This window comes from Gordionus sp. m RMFG-2023, chromosome 1 (genome assembly GCF_954871325.1).
Source record: "Gordionus sp. m RMFG-2023 chromosome 1, tfGorSpeb1-WG-v2, whole genome shotgun sequence".
NCBI lineage: Eukaryota > Metazoa > Nematomorpha > Gordioida > Chordodea > Parachordodidae > Gordionus > Gordionus sp. m RMFG-2023.
In genome coordinates this window covers 59,018,638-59,032,921 of record NC_088775.1, presented here as the reverse complement: position 1 = coordinate 59,032,921, position 14,284 = coordinate 59,018,638, and the positions used below count along the sequence as shown (strand labels likewise).

Genomic DNA, 14,284 nt, shown 5'->3' with positions numbered 1-14,284 from the left:
TATTTTTAATTTTTATATCTAATAATGGCGATTTAAAATATTTAATTTTTAAATATACGGTCCGAGTATTTTTTTTAGAATAAATTTCAAGCCCGGCCCGGGTATATTAAAAAAAATTAAAATATGGCTTGACCCATGTACCCGGGCTGGACCTGCAGGTCTCTGATATATATTCGAAAGTCCAGCATTCTAATATATTATATCAAAAAAATTATTTTATAAAATTCAAATTTTTCTCTAAAATCGTTCCTGTAAATTAACAAAAAAATGGATTCAACAATTTAATAACGACGGTATGCTTAGTTAGTTATTATTAACTCGCTGGCAACAGTTGCCCAAACGAGTTTATGTTTTCGGTTCGATATTTTAACGGGTTAGGAATATTTTAGGATTTGGAATCCCAACGTAAGGATTATGAATCGTGAATCCCCACGTTATAAAATTTGTTTTATAAAGCTATAATAATTTTCAATTTGTTCGTTCAAAATTGAAGGCTCTATATATTTTTATGATTTTTATTGAATGAATAACGACTAACGAGTGATCACTATAAAATGCCTTGTTTATAATTATTCCAAATCTTATTATTTTTCAAAAAATTCCGAAAAAAACTTGGGATTTAGATTACCTATCCTCATTTTGGAATTGCGAATACTATGGGAGTATCCCGTTACGACATATAAACAAAAAATAATTATACCCAACATTTATTTCTCTGCGCTAAAACGTGTAACCGTCGAATCATAATCTCTGAAATAAAGTTTTAGGGAGAGAGTGCAGCGAAGTCAACGTTGGGTTTTAAACACACAACATTCTTAAATTTCTATATTTTTTATGTGTCAATGATGTAGTCTTAATGACCGAGTTATTACGCTAACTCCAGATAAACCATCACTGAAACATGCTATAGACAATGAGGTTATCACTGTTAAAATGAGCCTTTTTCTCGAAGACATTAATTTCAAGCTGTATCCGGACCTTGATTCAAACCAAATTACTCAACAAAGTATGCTTACTTATTTTTATTTTTTTTTTAATATAATATTGGCTTGAAAATTATATATGAATATCTTATATGTATATTTTCCCTGATTATTTTTGTTAAACTTAATAAATGCTCAGTTCTATATAATTGGATAATTGACACGAAGGGTATTGGAAAAGACAAGATTTTCAAAATTCAATTTTAACGAATATATTTAAACTTATGCTTATTTTCTTTAGTTATTATCACAATTTGAATAATCACATCAATGTTATAATCTTAGGCGGTATTCCGAGATTCTTGGGTTGGCCATGAGATTTAACCAATATTCAGCTCATTAATGTCTACCAGTTTGAAAATAAATGAAATCATCATAAGTTGCTCTTTTCTGTGTCTTTTTCGGTAGTCTAACCCACATCACAGGCTTTTTTGTTCCACATAATCAAACCATATCGAACTTCCTTCATATTTATTTTCTTTCTTATAAAAACATTGCATATTCTTGTCCTTAAGAAAAATAGTACTCATATACCATAACACTCATTTTCATTCACTCCAATTTATCCAAATGGACTGGTTTTTCCTGGCATACTAGAGTATATCATGTAACGTTTGATTAGTGATTTAAGGTCATAGATAAGGTCGTGGATACCAAAATAGAATAGGAGGTCCGAGTGAGTCTCCCAGCTGGATACTTCGTCGGATCTGTGATATATGGACTTAATATAAGAGGAGTTTTAATACCATAACATGTTTGGATAATTTGGGAATTTGTGATTAAAAAAATTTAAGAAATGTTTGCGAAATATGCTATTAAAGGCATTTGTAAAATCAAGCGTGACAATTGCAATGTTACCCTGCATTCAAAGTTAGCTCGAATTCCTGGGGAATTATATAAAATACACAAAAATACAGCATGTGGCATTCACAGTTAGCGCGAATTCTCTGCGATGGATGCGAAAATACAGCACATTTTGGATAATCGCCACCAGCTAACTATGAATGAGGGGTTAGGAGTATATTGGGTAATGCCTAAAGTCAGCTTATTTGGCTCAATCTACAGGTGCATTGCGGATAAAATTTGTTAACCTTAAGGCGTTTTAATTCATATTAGTTTCTTTCAAATTTGAGCTACCATATTTTTAAGAAAAATAACGAGATCAAAGTGATAGTTTCGGCTAACAACTCGGTTTAGCCGATTTTTTAGCCGGCTAAAAATTGGCTTAAACAATTATAGTGGATGATTTTGGATACATATTACGAATGGCATGTGAGACTATTTCGCAGCCTCTCTTGACTCCGAAACCTAATTGATATGTGTTTAGTAAAATAACGCCTTGGTTTTGACCCGTGTCATTAAAATTTTTGCTAGTAATTTCTTAAATGTAGAACCGATTGCGATGGGTTGAATACCTCCACTGAGTTTTTATAAAGCAATAAGGTTAGCTCCATAAAGGATTCGATGAATCTGTACAGGGAAGTCTTTGTTTAAAGGATTATTTAAAAACATTTAAAAAAGATTCTTTGAGGTGTATGTTAGATTTTATGAGAAATTGTAAATGAGAAGGACGAAAACCATCAAGCTCTGCTGCAGAAAATTTCTTGAAGGTATGGACTGAATAATTTCCTCATTGAATATGGTAATTGAGTGTGTCGATGTTAAATTGGGTAATGTATACCTTGCAGAAAAGAGATTGCATATCAACAATAAAGTGTCCTCATTTTGTAGAACTTTTATTTTCAATGGATGTTAATTTGAGAGCCCCATTTAGGTAACCTTTATTTTTTTTAAAATATTTTATTGCATCGATGAGGTAGATTGTTATCATTATTACCATTATGGCTTTTAGGTTTGTAATCAATCACGAGAAAGAAATAAAAATTTTCCAAATTTTTTTAATGTGATCAAATAGGAAAATGTTATTGAATTTGGGAGGGGTAAGGCATTTTTTGTAGGGAAAGTTAATAGATTGTCCCATAATTTTATTCATTGTTTACATTAGAAAAAAATTTGAGTATAAAATTGGTGAGTAAATTTCTGCTCCCTTTAGGAAGGCATGGTGGGAACCATTTTTCCATATATGAATTGTCTGAAAAGTTGTCAGTACTCTGCTTGTGGGTGTTATTAGGTTGAATTGATATTTTATCAGAAGGGTTTAAAGGATTTTGACATATTTTTTGGGAATGTGGGCATCTTTTATCAGGTTGTTCATGCATGTAAAAATGTAGGGTTTTGGTTAATTTGAAAACTTTTACAATGGGGACTAGAGATTTGCCAAAGTAAACCCGACCCGGCCCAAACCTGAGTTGGGCTTAATATTTTTTAAGAAAATTCGGGTCGGGTCGTGCCTTATAAATTTTTTAAAATATATCTAAATTTATCAATTTTATGTTGAATTTTTTATGTAAAATAAATATGTGATTTTATTTATAGAAAGTAGACGCCAAATAACATATATCGTTTATTTTAAGTAATTATAAAATTTAATTTCTATATTTAAATAAATTCGGCCGGGCCGGCAAAATTTTTAAAAAAATCGGGTTCGGGCCGGGCAAAACTTTAAAAAATAAATTTTAGGCCGGGCCGGGCTTGAAAAATTAGGCCCGATGCAGATCACTAATGGGGACCCCCTCCCTTGAAATACCTTATTTAAAATAAAGAGAAAAACAGTGATAATCATGTATTTGATTTTTGAAATTTATCAGCTCTTAATTTTGAGTTTGAGCATAATGATCATAATAAACCTTTAATGTGAGATTTTATTATTATAAAATTATATAAAAGGAATTTAAGAGGAATTATTTTAATCGAATAAAATTATAAAACTAGATCAAACAAGTCTAAAAATTTAATCAAGTAGGCGTCATTTTTATAAGTATTCGCGGTAATAAAATACATACACCAACTATTCATCAAACCAACCCCCTCACTCAAATTTGACATAAGGCTCCCCTTAATACCACTTCTTTGTCAGATGCCTTTCTTGCATTTGTATCATTAGCATAGCTTCAATTATTTCTTTTCCTGGAAGCGAATAATTAGAAAGAAATAAGATTTCTATATTGCTAGGCGTAAAACCTTTTTCGCGAAAGATATTTCTCCGAATTAATTATCGCAAATTGATTTTTCCGTTAACTCATTACTGCAAATGTATTGCCGAAAACCATATTTTTAGGTTATTCTATCGATCACAAATCGTTCAAACGAAATTGACCATCTTACAAAAAAAATGAAATCTCGTATGATTATATGAGGTAAATTATCAAAGTTTTAAAGCTCTATCTTATCCGGAGTTATGGGCTCTCAAAGTTCAATCGTGCAATTTCGGTTTGAATAATCTCAAATCTCGATAAATATTTAGTCCAAACGTATAAATTATATATCATTTTGTAACTCTTGCGATTCTTTTTTTAAAGAAATATGAAAAAAAATTTAAAAATTATTCTTCAGTTTCGGTGTTTTCATGTGAAACAAAATTAGTTTTTTGAACTAGCTTCACTTTAGAACGATGAATATATTTAAATTATAATGAAAGAAATAGAATTAAATATTTTGTTTTCATAATTTTAGGAATTAAAAACCAAATATAGAGGGCGCTTTCTTTTAAAGTATTATTTTTTGATGAATATTAAATACCGTTACATATAGCAGGTTGCAGAAGTAGATATTTTAATCCCGATCCTGCAATTTAAGTTCTTCCCGTTAGACCAGGTTAAAACCTACAAGGAATTAATTATATTGATATCCAAAAAATTAAAATTCAAAGAAGAAATATTTTAAAAAATTTCCAATTATGTTATATTTTAATAATAATAAATTATCCTAACATGGCAAGTGAGGGGAGAATTTTTAAATTCAAAGCAGAAATGAACATGAGACATAATAATATGAAATGGTAATTATGTTTTTGTTTTATGCATGAATGCCGTCTTTCAACGCTTTCAGCAACTCATTCGATACCAGTAGAATGAACAAATTAAACAAAATTTTTTGTATTATTTAAGTAACATTATAATTACATATGGATTTGCTAGAAACATCACTAAACCATTATGTTTCCTCTGATTGCTTTTTATTAAATCACGCCCCACTTTTTAATCTTGTTATTATTCTGAAATGGATGGAGTAATAAATTTTTAAAGTTGTACTATAATGGCATAAAATCTCATTAAAATTTTTTTTAAATTTTAAAAATATTGATACACGAAAAAAAATTAAGGTGTCTGTTTTAAATTAGGCATAGTATATAGATCACGGAGATAATATATAGAAGATACAAATATAGGTATATGTATAAAATACTATTTAAATGAACATGCGTTATAAATTCATATAATAAAAACAGCAATATATTACAATGAGAGTGCATCTGTTATTTAATAAATTTACCAGTAAAATAAATTCACTAGCCTATATCAAGCGTTTGCCTAATATATTAGTATACTAGACGATATCAGATCTTCGCCCTACATTGTGGGATGTAGAGGTCTGCATTGGTGGGGTTTTTGGACCAAAAGCCCGCCCACCCAATGTTTAAAAAAATTTAACCTACCCGCCCAACCCGCCCAAAGTTTTTTAAAAAATATATACCCGCCCGCCCCGCCCATTTGTCTAAAATTCCTTACCCACCAGCCCATTAGTCTAAAAATTTTTACCCGCCCGCCCATTATTTATAAAAAATTTTAACGTCCACTTATAAATTTAATATTGGCCATTCTTTCAATTTTTTAAACATCTAATAAAAATATTTGAGCATTACACCTTTTTACATAAAGTTTATAATTTAGGAAATTAATTTAAGCATATAAATTATGAACAAGTTATTTGATCAAATAGAATATTTATGAAATAAATATAAAATTGATATTATATATAAATATAAAATTGATATTATATATAATTATAAAACAAAAATAATAATGAATCGACATTTTTTGGATTCAAACACGTTTTTCTTTATTCTAAAAACCTTCCAGCAATGCTAAATCCTCGTTCAGAAGAAGCACTACTTGCAGAATTGCATTTTTCTTGTTAATCTTGATAGCTTTGGCAAATCTCTTTTCGTATCCAACAAAGTAGGATATCCGTCGGAAGTATATCCTCTTCTCAAGTGAGATCCGGATGTCTCGTATGCAATATATGTAAAACTCTTTTTTGAAGTGAGTACGAAGGTTAATCTGCCATTCCAAAATAAAATACCGTGCTGTTTTCGTAATCGTTTCATGCTATTCGGAATAGTAACAGGACAAAATACTATACAGTTTTATTAACCAGACCTCGAGTTAATATTAGAAACAGATGCATCTAACCAAGGATTTGGAGCTGTATTCATGCAAAAAAATTATAATGGTAACGAATTCCAATAGCTTACACCTCAAAAACTTTACAAGACGCTGAAAAGAATTATTCTACAAAAGACAAAGAAGCAAAAGCAATAATAAACGGCGTAGAAAAATCTCATAACTATTTGTATGGACTAAAATTTAAAATTTGAACAGACCACAAACCTTTAATAAAGATATATAGCAATAACAGAGATTTAAGCTCATTAACAAACCAAAGATTATTACGTTGGGCTTATAAATTATCTGCATATGATTATAATATAATGTACAAGAATGGCGCTAATAATATAATTGCAGATTCTTTATCGCGAAACCCAATAGAGAAAAATGTAGAATAACAAGTGAAATATATAAGAAATCTTACTTATGACACATTTACTCTATCAAGAAAAGAAATGGTACAAATATACAAAATCAAGCACCAGAATTACAAGCTTTTAGAACAAGAATAGATGAAATAGAAAATGATGACGGCATTTTATTTTGAAATGGCAAATTAATCATTCTGTACTCACTTCAAAAAAGAGTTTTGCATATATTGCATACGGGACATCCGGGTATTACAACAATGAAATCCATTACGAGACATTATATAAGGTGGGAAAAATTAGATAAAGATGTCGAAAAACTAGTAAAGTGTTCTTCACTTAAAAAAACGATTGGTACAATAAAAAAAAGAAATATTGTTATTGATCATTTAATTAATTATGATTTTTCTTTAATTTGTTTTTGAACAAAATTTTAAATTTCCTTAACCCGCCCGCCCATTGTTTTAATTTTTTAACCCACCCGTCCGCCCATAGTTTCAAAATTTTTTTAACCAAGAGAAGAGAAGAGAAGTTTCTTTCTTTCTTTCTTTCTTTCTTTCTTTCTTTCTTTCTTTCTTTCTTTCTTTCTTTCTTTCTTTCTTTGGTTAAGGGAAAGATGATTCTTCAAAAGCGCAGGTTTGCTGCTCCATATTTATTTTGAAACCTTTCTTATAATAGTAAATATGCATTTGCCACACTTGTTAAATGAATGGCTACAATCTCCACGTGACCATGGATAAATGGTTCACTTCCGTAATTAGTTAAAAACTTCCAATATTCCAAAAAATAACAAAGGAGTTTCTTCATTTATTTAAACATAAAATACATTCGCTTAATATATTTGTCCGGTTAAACGCTTTTCCAAATGTCTTACATTCTCAAACTTAAAGATAATCCACAAAAGAAGGATCGATACAAAATAAATGGATGGCGTTATACTTTTTGGATTAATATGGCTGTTAATAATTCATGGTAGTTTTGTAAAAACCCGAATTTTTACGGCTCCGACTTCGCTCAGGAGTTGGATCAAGCCGACTCAGGAGTTGGCTCGTCATTTATTATTTAAATATTTTGAAAGAATATAATAAAATAATAATCTAGTATTCTTGTACCAGAAAATGTTCCCTCATATATATTTTTTAATATTTATTTCTTTTGTTTTTATATTTTTTATTTAAAAAATTATTTTTTTTTACATATATTAAAATACAAATCATTTTTTTCTTTTAATCCATAAATATTATGATAAATAATCCTTCATTAACTCAATGTTCCCCGTTTTCATGAAATGTTGTTTTAATGCCACCACTATCTTTCAATTGCTTGTGAAATCATTTTGGATTTTTTTTGGGAAGATTGCTCAAAGATTTTTTTTATTTTATTTTAGATTTATTATTTTTTTATGGCATTTTATTTCTTTATAAATTCATAGAATTGATGTAAATAATAAATTATTTTTAATTTTATGTAAACATTTTTAGGTTTTATTAATTTTAAATATTTTTTTATGAATTTTATATATACATTTTTATAGGTGATTTTATTAATATTAAGCATTGTTTATGGTTTTTTAGCATTTTTAATGGTTTTATTAATATTAATTATTTTTTTATTTTTTATATATGACCTTATTAAATCAGAGACCTACAGCGGTATTTTTAACATTCGGATTTTTTTTTTAAAAAAAAATTTCTCCTGGCTCGTATTTTTATAAAATATTTTCTACATGGTTCGGACTTTATATATTCAGGGCTGGCCGGTCCCTGATTTTTTAAATATTGTTTTAGGTCTAACTACCATCTTTCAATTGCTTTAGTTGACTATTATTTCTATCTTCAATATCAACAAAGTTAAGTTATTTTACCTTGTGATGTATATATCCATTTTGTCTCCTGTTGGAAATTCCTCTCACTGAGCCACATGAGTGGGCTCCAGAACTCTTAGATAGCTCACATGTATATTTTTAAAACAAGTATAAATTATATTTAACTTTTCCACTCTAGTCTAATAATTTTATGAATAATATTTTAGTTTTTAAAATAACTTATTCATTTTAAGAAAATATTAAATACACTAAAACATCTAAAATTAATTTTTATGCCGCATCAACTATTTTACTTTATTTTTTATATAATAATTGAAATACATAAATTTATGTATATAATACGAAACAGCAGAGCTATAACTTGGCAACCCATACATCATTTGCCTCAAGATAAGAAAAATAAGTGGCTGACATGTTTGATATAAGGAATTAATTTTCTCCTAGATTTAAAGCCAAACTTTACCAATATAGGAGGGGATTGCGAAAAAGTATAAATAAATAAATACTTTGTTGAAACTTGATTACTTATATGATTTATTAGGCAAATTGAGAGAGAAACATTACCTCAAAAAAGATCCTTCTAACTTTGTCTGTTTTTTTCATTTACAGCATGTCATAAGCACCATAATTAATATAAAGTAATAATTTAAACAAATAAAAAAACAAATTCAATATTTGAATAAAATGGGTTATCGCCACTTTTATTTTATTTTTTTTATGATATTTTTTTTTATAATTTTTTTTGTTATTTTATTTGAAATTAATATATCAATTTTTTATTTAAGATATTTAAAAAAAGTTTTTACTACATATTTTTATTTTAGATATTTTAAAAAGGTTTTTTCTACAAATTTTTATTTTTAAAAAGCTTTTTCTATAAAATTTTGTATTAATGATAAAATATAGGAATTCTTAATTCCGCAAGTTTTTTCTACAAAATATGGTATTAGGGGTAAAATATAGGAATTCTTAATTCTGATGGAGGGGGATAGGAGAATTTTGCCTACAAATTTAATTTTTTATTTAAGATATTTTAAAATAGTTTTTTTTACAAATTTTTATTAAGATATTTTAAAAAAGTTTTTTCTACAAAATTTTGTATTAGGGGTAAAATATAGGAATTCTTAATTCCGCCGCGTTTATATATGGGGGGGGGGGGGTGGATTAAGAGAATTTATTGGTGGCATATGTCTAGAGACAAATGATTTATTTCTAACTGCTACAACAACAAGGGATCAAGATACCACACTGCTTGTTGCTAAAGATAATGTAATGCAGATTCGACGATAATGACTGACTCGTGGTTAAGGTATGTAAATATATTTTTTCTGTAGACCAAAAGTGGTAATAAATTTAAATCTATTTATCTAAGATATAATGGGTTAGAACAAACCAATTATTTCTACTATCGGGTCGATCATTCGCAAAATTTTATTGATCCAAATGACAGATCAATCAGCACCCAAGTAATCGAAAGGCTTTGGCTGGATCTATAAGCTAACTATAAAAGGATAGGGATAACATGAATATCTACTAGAATATAGATATTTTAGAAAATATCGATTGTTAAATCGTTTTGATATTTTTATTCATTTTATAAATGACTGTATGAAATTTCAATAATATTTTTCAATTTAATGAATAAAATTGCGTTATTTAATACTATATTTCATGTATAAATTTTAATACTATATTTCGATTTAACTTTTCGTTAAAAAAATCACTTAAACTTTAAAGGTGTAGTCTATTTTACCCCTAATTCAAAAATGAGCGCAAACAAGAAATTGATAAGTTTTGATATAATTGGATTGAAGAAATTTTATTAAATGAGCGTTAAGATCCGCGTCTACATGACAGGATATTCACGCGATTAGATCCTGTAGGAATATTGGGCGAAACCCATTAAACTCAGGTGAGGAAGCGCTTTTGAAGGAGTGAATAACCTTTCAAACGTCGTTTGAGGTATATTGCTGCAATTAGAGTGCTCCAAGGTAATAGCGGTGTTTTAGGAGAAGAGCTTGATAAGTTGCTTGGTCGTATGGAGCCTACCTGCTGTCAGAAGATGCCAGGTAGGATTTTACATTTAAGTTATCTAGTTTTTAGATATTAACCTGGCCTTGGTCAGCAGGTCATTTTTGTGATTATTATTTTTATCCATGTCATCACCCTTAAAGGATGTGGAAATGTGCTTAATGGGTAAGGAGTATCATCCTTAATTTGCTGTGTCAGGGATTTGTTACTGGCAAGATCGGTATCTTGTAGGGTAGTAAAATGACAGGGTGTCTAGCCAGTGTTTTTCAGAAGAATAATTACTTATCAAGGAAATCAAGTTATTCGACAGGTGGCTCGCAACTTGAAATTTTGCCCCCCTGAGTATTCGTGAAATGACAATTGGTTCTGGTGTCGCTAAAAATATTTTTACATCTGAGGAGTCGGCTGAATCAAACGTGGAAATATTTGCACCACAGTGGACATAGGGACTGTTGAGCTAGTAAACACATCAGCTAATAAGGTGAGAATGGTGACTATGGGTTGTTTAGTTGCATTGAGGGCAGGGCAGAGAAGGCGTTAAAGGTTCGAACATGGCTGGTGATAAGATTGGACCCAAGATTATGGCCACTTAATTTTCGATGAGATATCAGTAGCTCCAATTTGGTTACTTTAATAAGTTTACTACACAATGGGAGTTACATAATGTGCTGTGCTGAGGTCTGGTAGGCTAATAAAATGTATTAGTGGTATACCAAATGAGCTGTTTATTTGTAGGGTTTCGGTATAGTTATTATTTAAATTTGTTAGAATTGGCATTTTGAAAATAAATATGTTATTAAAATTAACAGTTGTATGGTTAATAATCCTTTTCATTATCAAGTAATAGATAGCTTGAAAATATGTTATTGAAATTAGAATTGTATTGTAAATATTCCTTCTTTTGAGGGCGCAATGGATGGAACTGATGACAGAAATTACATTGTTTATATATATAAATATTTTGCAAAACATTAATCCCTCCATCTGAAATGGTAAAATATAGATACGGTGGTTGTCCCATCTTGCAAATGGGAATTTTTTTTTTATCAGATTTAGGGTGAAGATGAATATTATTGTTAAAATTCACAATCATATTTATGGCTAAATGTCTGTATTGCACGGTAAATTGAAATTCATCTAATATGAATGTGATAAAATTTATAATGTTGACAGTGACCTATCAATTGTAGAGTCCATTTACTAATAAATAAACCCTCTATATGGAATAATATAATTCTATCAATGGCCATTATATTGCCAATCCCAATATCTGAATTCCTTTCATAAGTTTTAGAAATAATAACTTGTATCAGAGACCTGCAGGCCCACCCCTAAGTCGGGTCCGGATATACGGACCTAGCTGTATTTTAATTTTTTAAATATACCTAGCGGGCCTGATTTTTTTTTATATAACTCGGGTCGGGCCTGAAAAATTTTTATACATGGGCTGGGTCGTATATTTTAAAACCAAAGATTTTAAATCGCCATTATTAGCTATAAAATTATAAATTAAAAAAATCCAGGCTTGGCCTGAAAAATTTTAAAAATCTGGGCCGGGCCAGGGCTGTAAATATAAAACCGTGCCTGGGCGAAAAGATTTTTTCAAAGAAAATACAGGCCGGGCAGTGTAAATCTCTGCAGGTCTCTGACTTGCATTATTAATGCTACTAAATATTGTGAATGTAAAGAGTTATTTTTATACAATGAATTCAATTAAAAACTTCTTATTTTTAATGAATTCATTATTATAGTGTTGTTAAATGGCTATATTTGAGCCGATTTTTAAAAATAGCTAACTCGATATTTTAGCCTCAAAAAAAATTGCCTAAGTCTCGAGATTTCGCGAATAGATGTACCAACATTTGTGCTAACTATGATCAAAATCTTTAGGCTCGCGTAATATTTTTCTGGACAAAATATTAAATCGGCTCAAATTGGGTTGTTTAACAACACTAGTTATAGTTTATTGTTTAGGTCTATGATTGTATACAATATATGATTTGTGTTTGGCAATATCATTGCATTATTATAGGTCTATAATAAAAGTATCATTTTTAGCAATACTCTTGCTCTATTTCATCTAAATATTTAATAGATTACCCCCTAATAAATTTATTTTACCTCTAGCCTACCCCCACTTCTTAGATGCCGACCCCCTATTCCCTTAAATAATTAGAAGCAAATTATACACCCCCCCCCCCCTCTCCGCTCATGTAGAGCCGGTTAATATACAAGAATTTAACTTAAATAAATGACCAATTTATATTTAAGTTTTATATAACATAATGTTAAGGCAAAGTTCCCCAGTCAAAGAATTCTAAACAATTTAATTCTTCGCCCATCTATTTTTTGGATCAGAGTAATATTCCTCAAAGCGCCGATGCAGCCATTTCTTCTAAAAAATTTAAATACAAAAGCATCATATCAAATAGACTAGGTTTATATTTTAAAAAATTTGATTTTTTTTAGGTTGCCTTAGAAAAGCTTAATATCATTTTAGTATAGATGAGTAATAGCCGATTTTTGTTGGCTAAGGCTAAACCTAAGCCGATTATTTTAGATTAGCCTTCGCTGATCATTTTTGGTTAAGTCGGTTAATAGACAAGGCCGATTTTGATTGGTTAAGCTTAAGCTGAATTTTATTGATTAAGCGATTTTGATTGGCTCAATTAAACCTCAATTTGGCTAAAATATTGTAAATAATTGATAATGAATATTGGAGATTTTTTGAATGTTTATATTCTATTTAGGAATAAAAGTAATTTAATTAATATTAGAAAATAAAGATTTCTCTCATTCTAATTTTCCTTTTGAAAGATAAGAAATGTATGTCATAATCATCATTTTAAAACTTTTCAACTGTTTTTTAATGAAAATAAGTAAAAATGAATATTTATATCTGTTTAGTGGAAATTCAATAGTAATGTAATTCAAAAGGGTGACAATACTTATAATCGTCATTTTAATTTTTTCCAATGTATATTAATTAAAATAGGCGGAAATGAAATGGTATTCCAATTAGCAATCCCTTATATAGTACTGATTGTCGCAGGATTTTTTGATCTATAATAGATATAATTATATTTACATTCTTCTTCGTTGTTCAGTGGCCCTTTTCCAGGTTTATCTTTCTAGGCCATTTTCCTTTCTAATCGCCTTTCTCTATTTTACACTGTCCTGGGCATCGCCCCGGGTCAAACTTAACTTTTTAAGTCATTATCTAACACTTTCATCCTCGGTCGCACTCTGGGTCTCGTTCTCCACATCTAACCAACGGCATCTCTTCAACCAATCATCCTTTGCCTTCCGTTCAACATCTCCAAACCATCTCAGTCTATTTATTCTCGAGACATCACCTATTGCTTCTATCCCAATCCTTTCTCTAAGTTCCTAGCTTATTTTTTTTCTTATAGTGCGCACAAATTGAGAATTTGCGTTTGCAGTACGTTTTATAACGCAACGCATCTTTGTTTAAATTGAGAGCAGTACGTTTTTTCCTTGTTTTAAAATTGATGATTTAATTTTTATTAAACAATATGGATTTCTTTAGTTTAATAGATTAACAACTAATTGCTTATTTTAATTATACAAGGATGAGGAGAACATATACTTATAATTTACAAATAATGCAAATAAAATAATTTAATTACATTTTCAATTCTTTAATAATAAAAATGTACACTAGAACATGTAAGAGAATTAAATATCTTATTAAAATAATATAATCATACCATCTGTATTTGAGTTTGAAGCCAGAAGCTTTGCCCAATTTTATTTAATTGGTCAATC

The 14,284-nt window shown here is 29.3% G+C and overlaps 1 protein-coding gene across 5 annotated transcripts in view; it reads left to right on the top strand.

Moving 5' to 3' along the window:
• LOC135923035 (uncharacterized) overlaps positions 1–14,284 on the top strand; it is a 155,717-nt gene that overhangs the window by 91,976 nt on the left and 49,457 nt on the right. For 3 of the 5 annotated variants that reach the window (XM_065457634.1, XM_065457633.1, XM_065457637.1), the window contains 2 exons: positions 852–1,006; positions 12,789–12,932. In XM_065457634.1, coding sequence (XP_065313706.1) covers positions 852–1,006; positions 12,789–12,932 — 299 coding nt within the window. The remainder of the gene's footprint in view (positions 1–851; positions 1,007–12,788; positions 12,933–14,284) is intronic. The other 2 variants (XM_065457636.1, XM_065457635.1) reach the window with 1 other exon arrangement.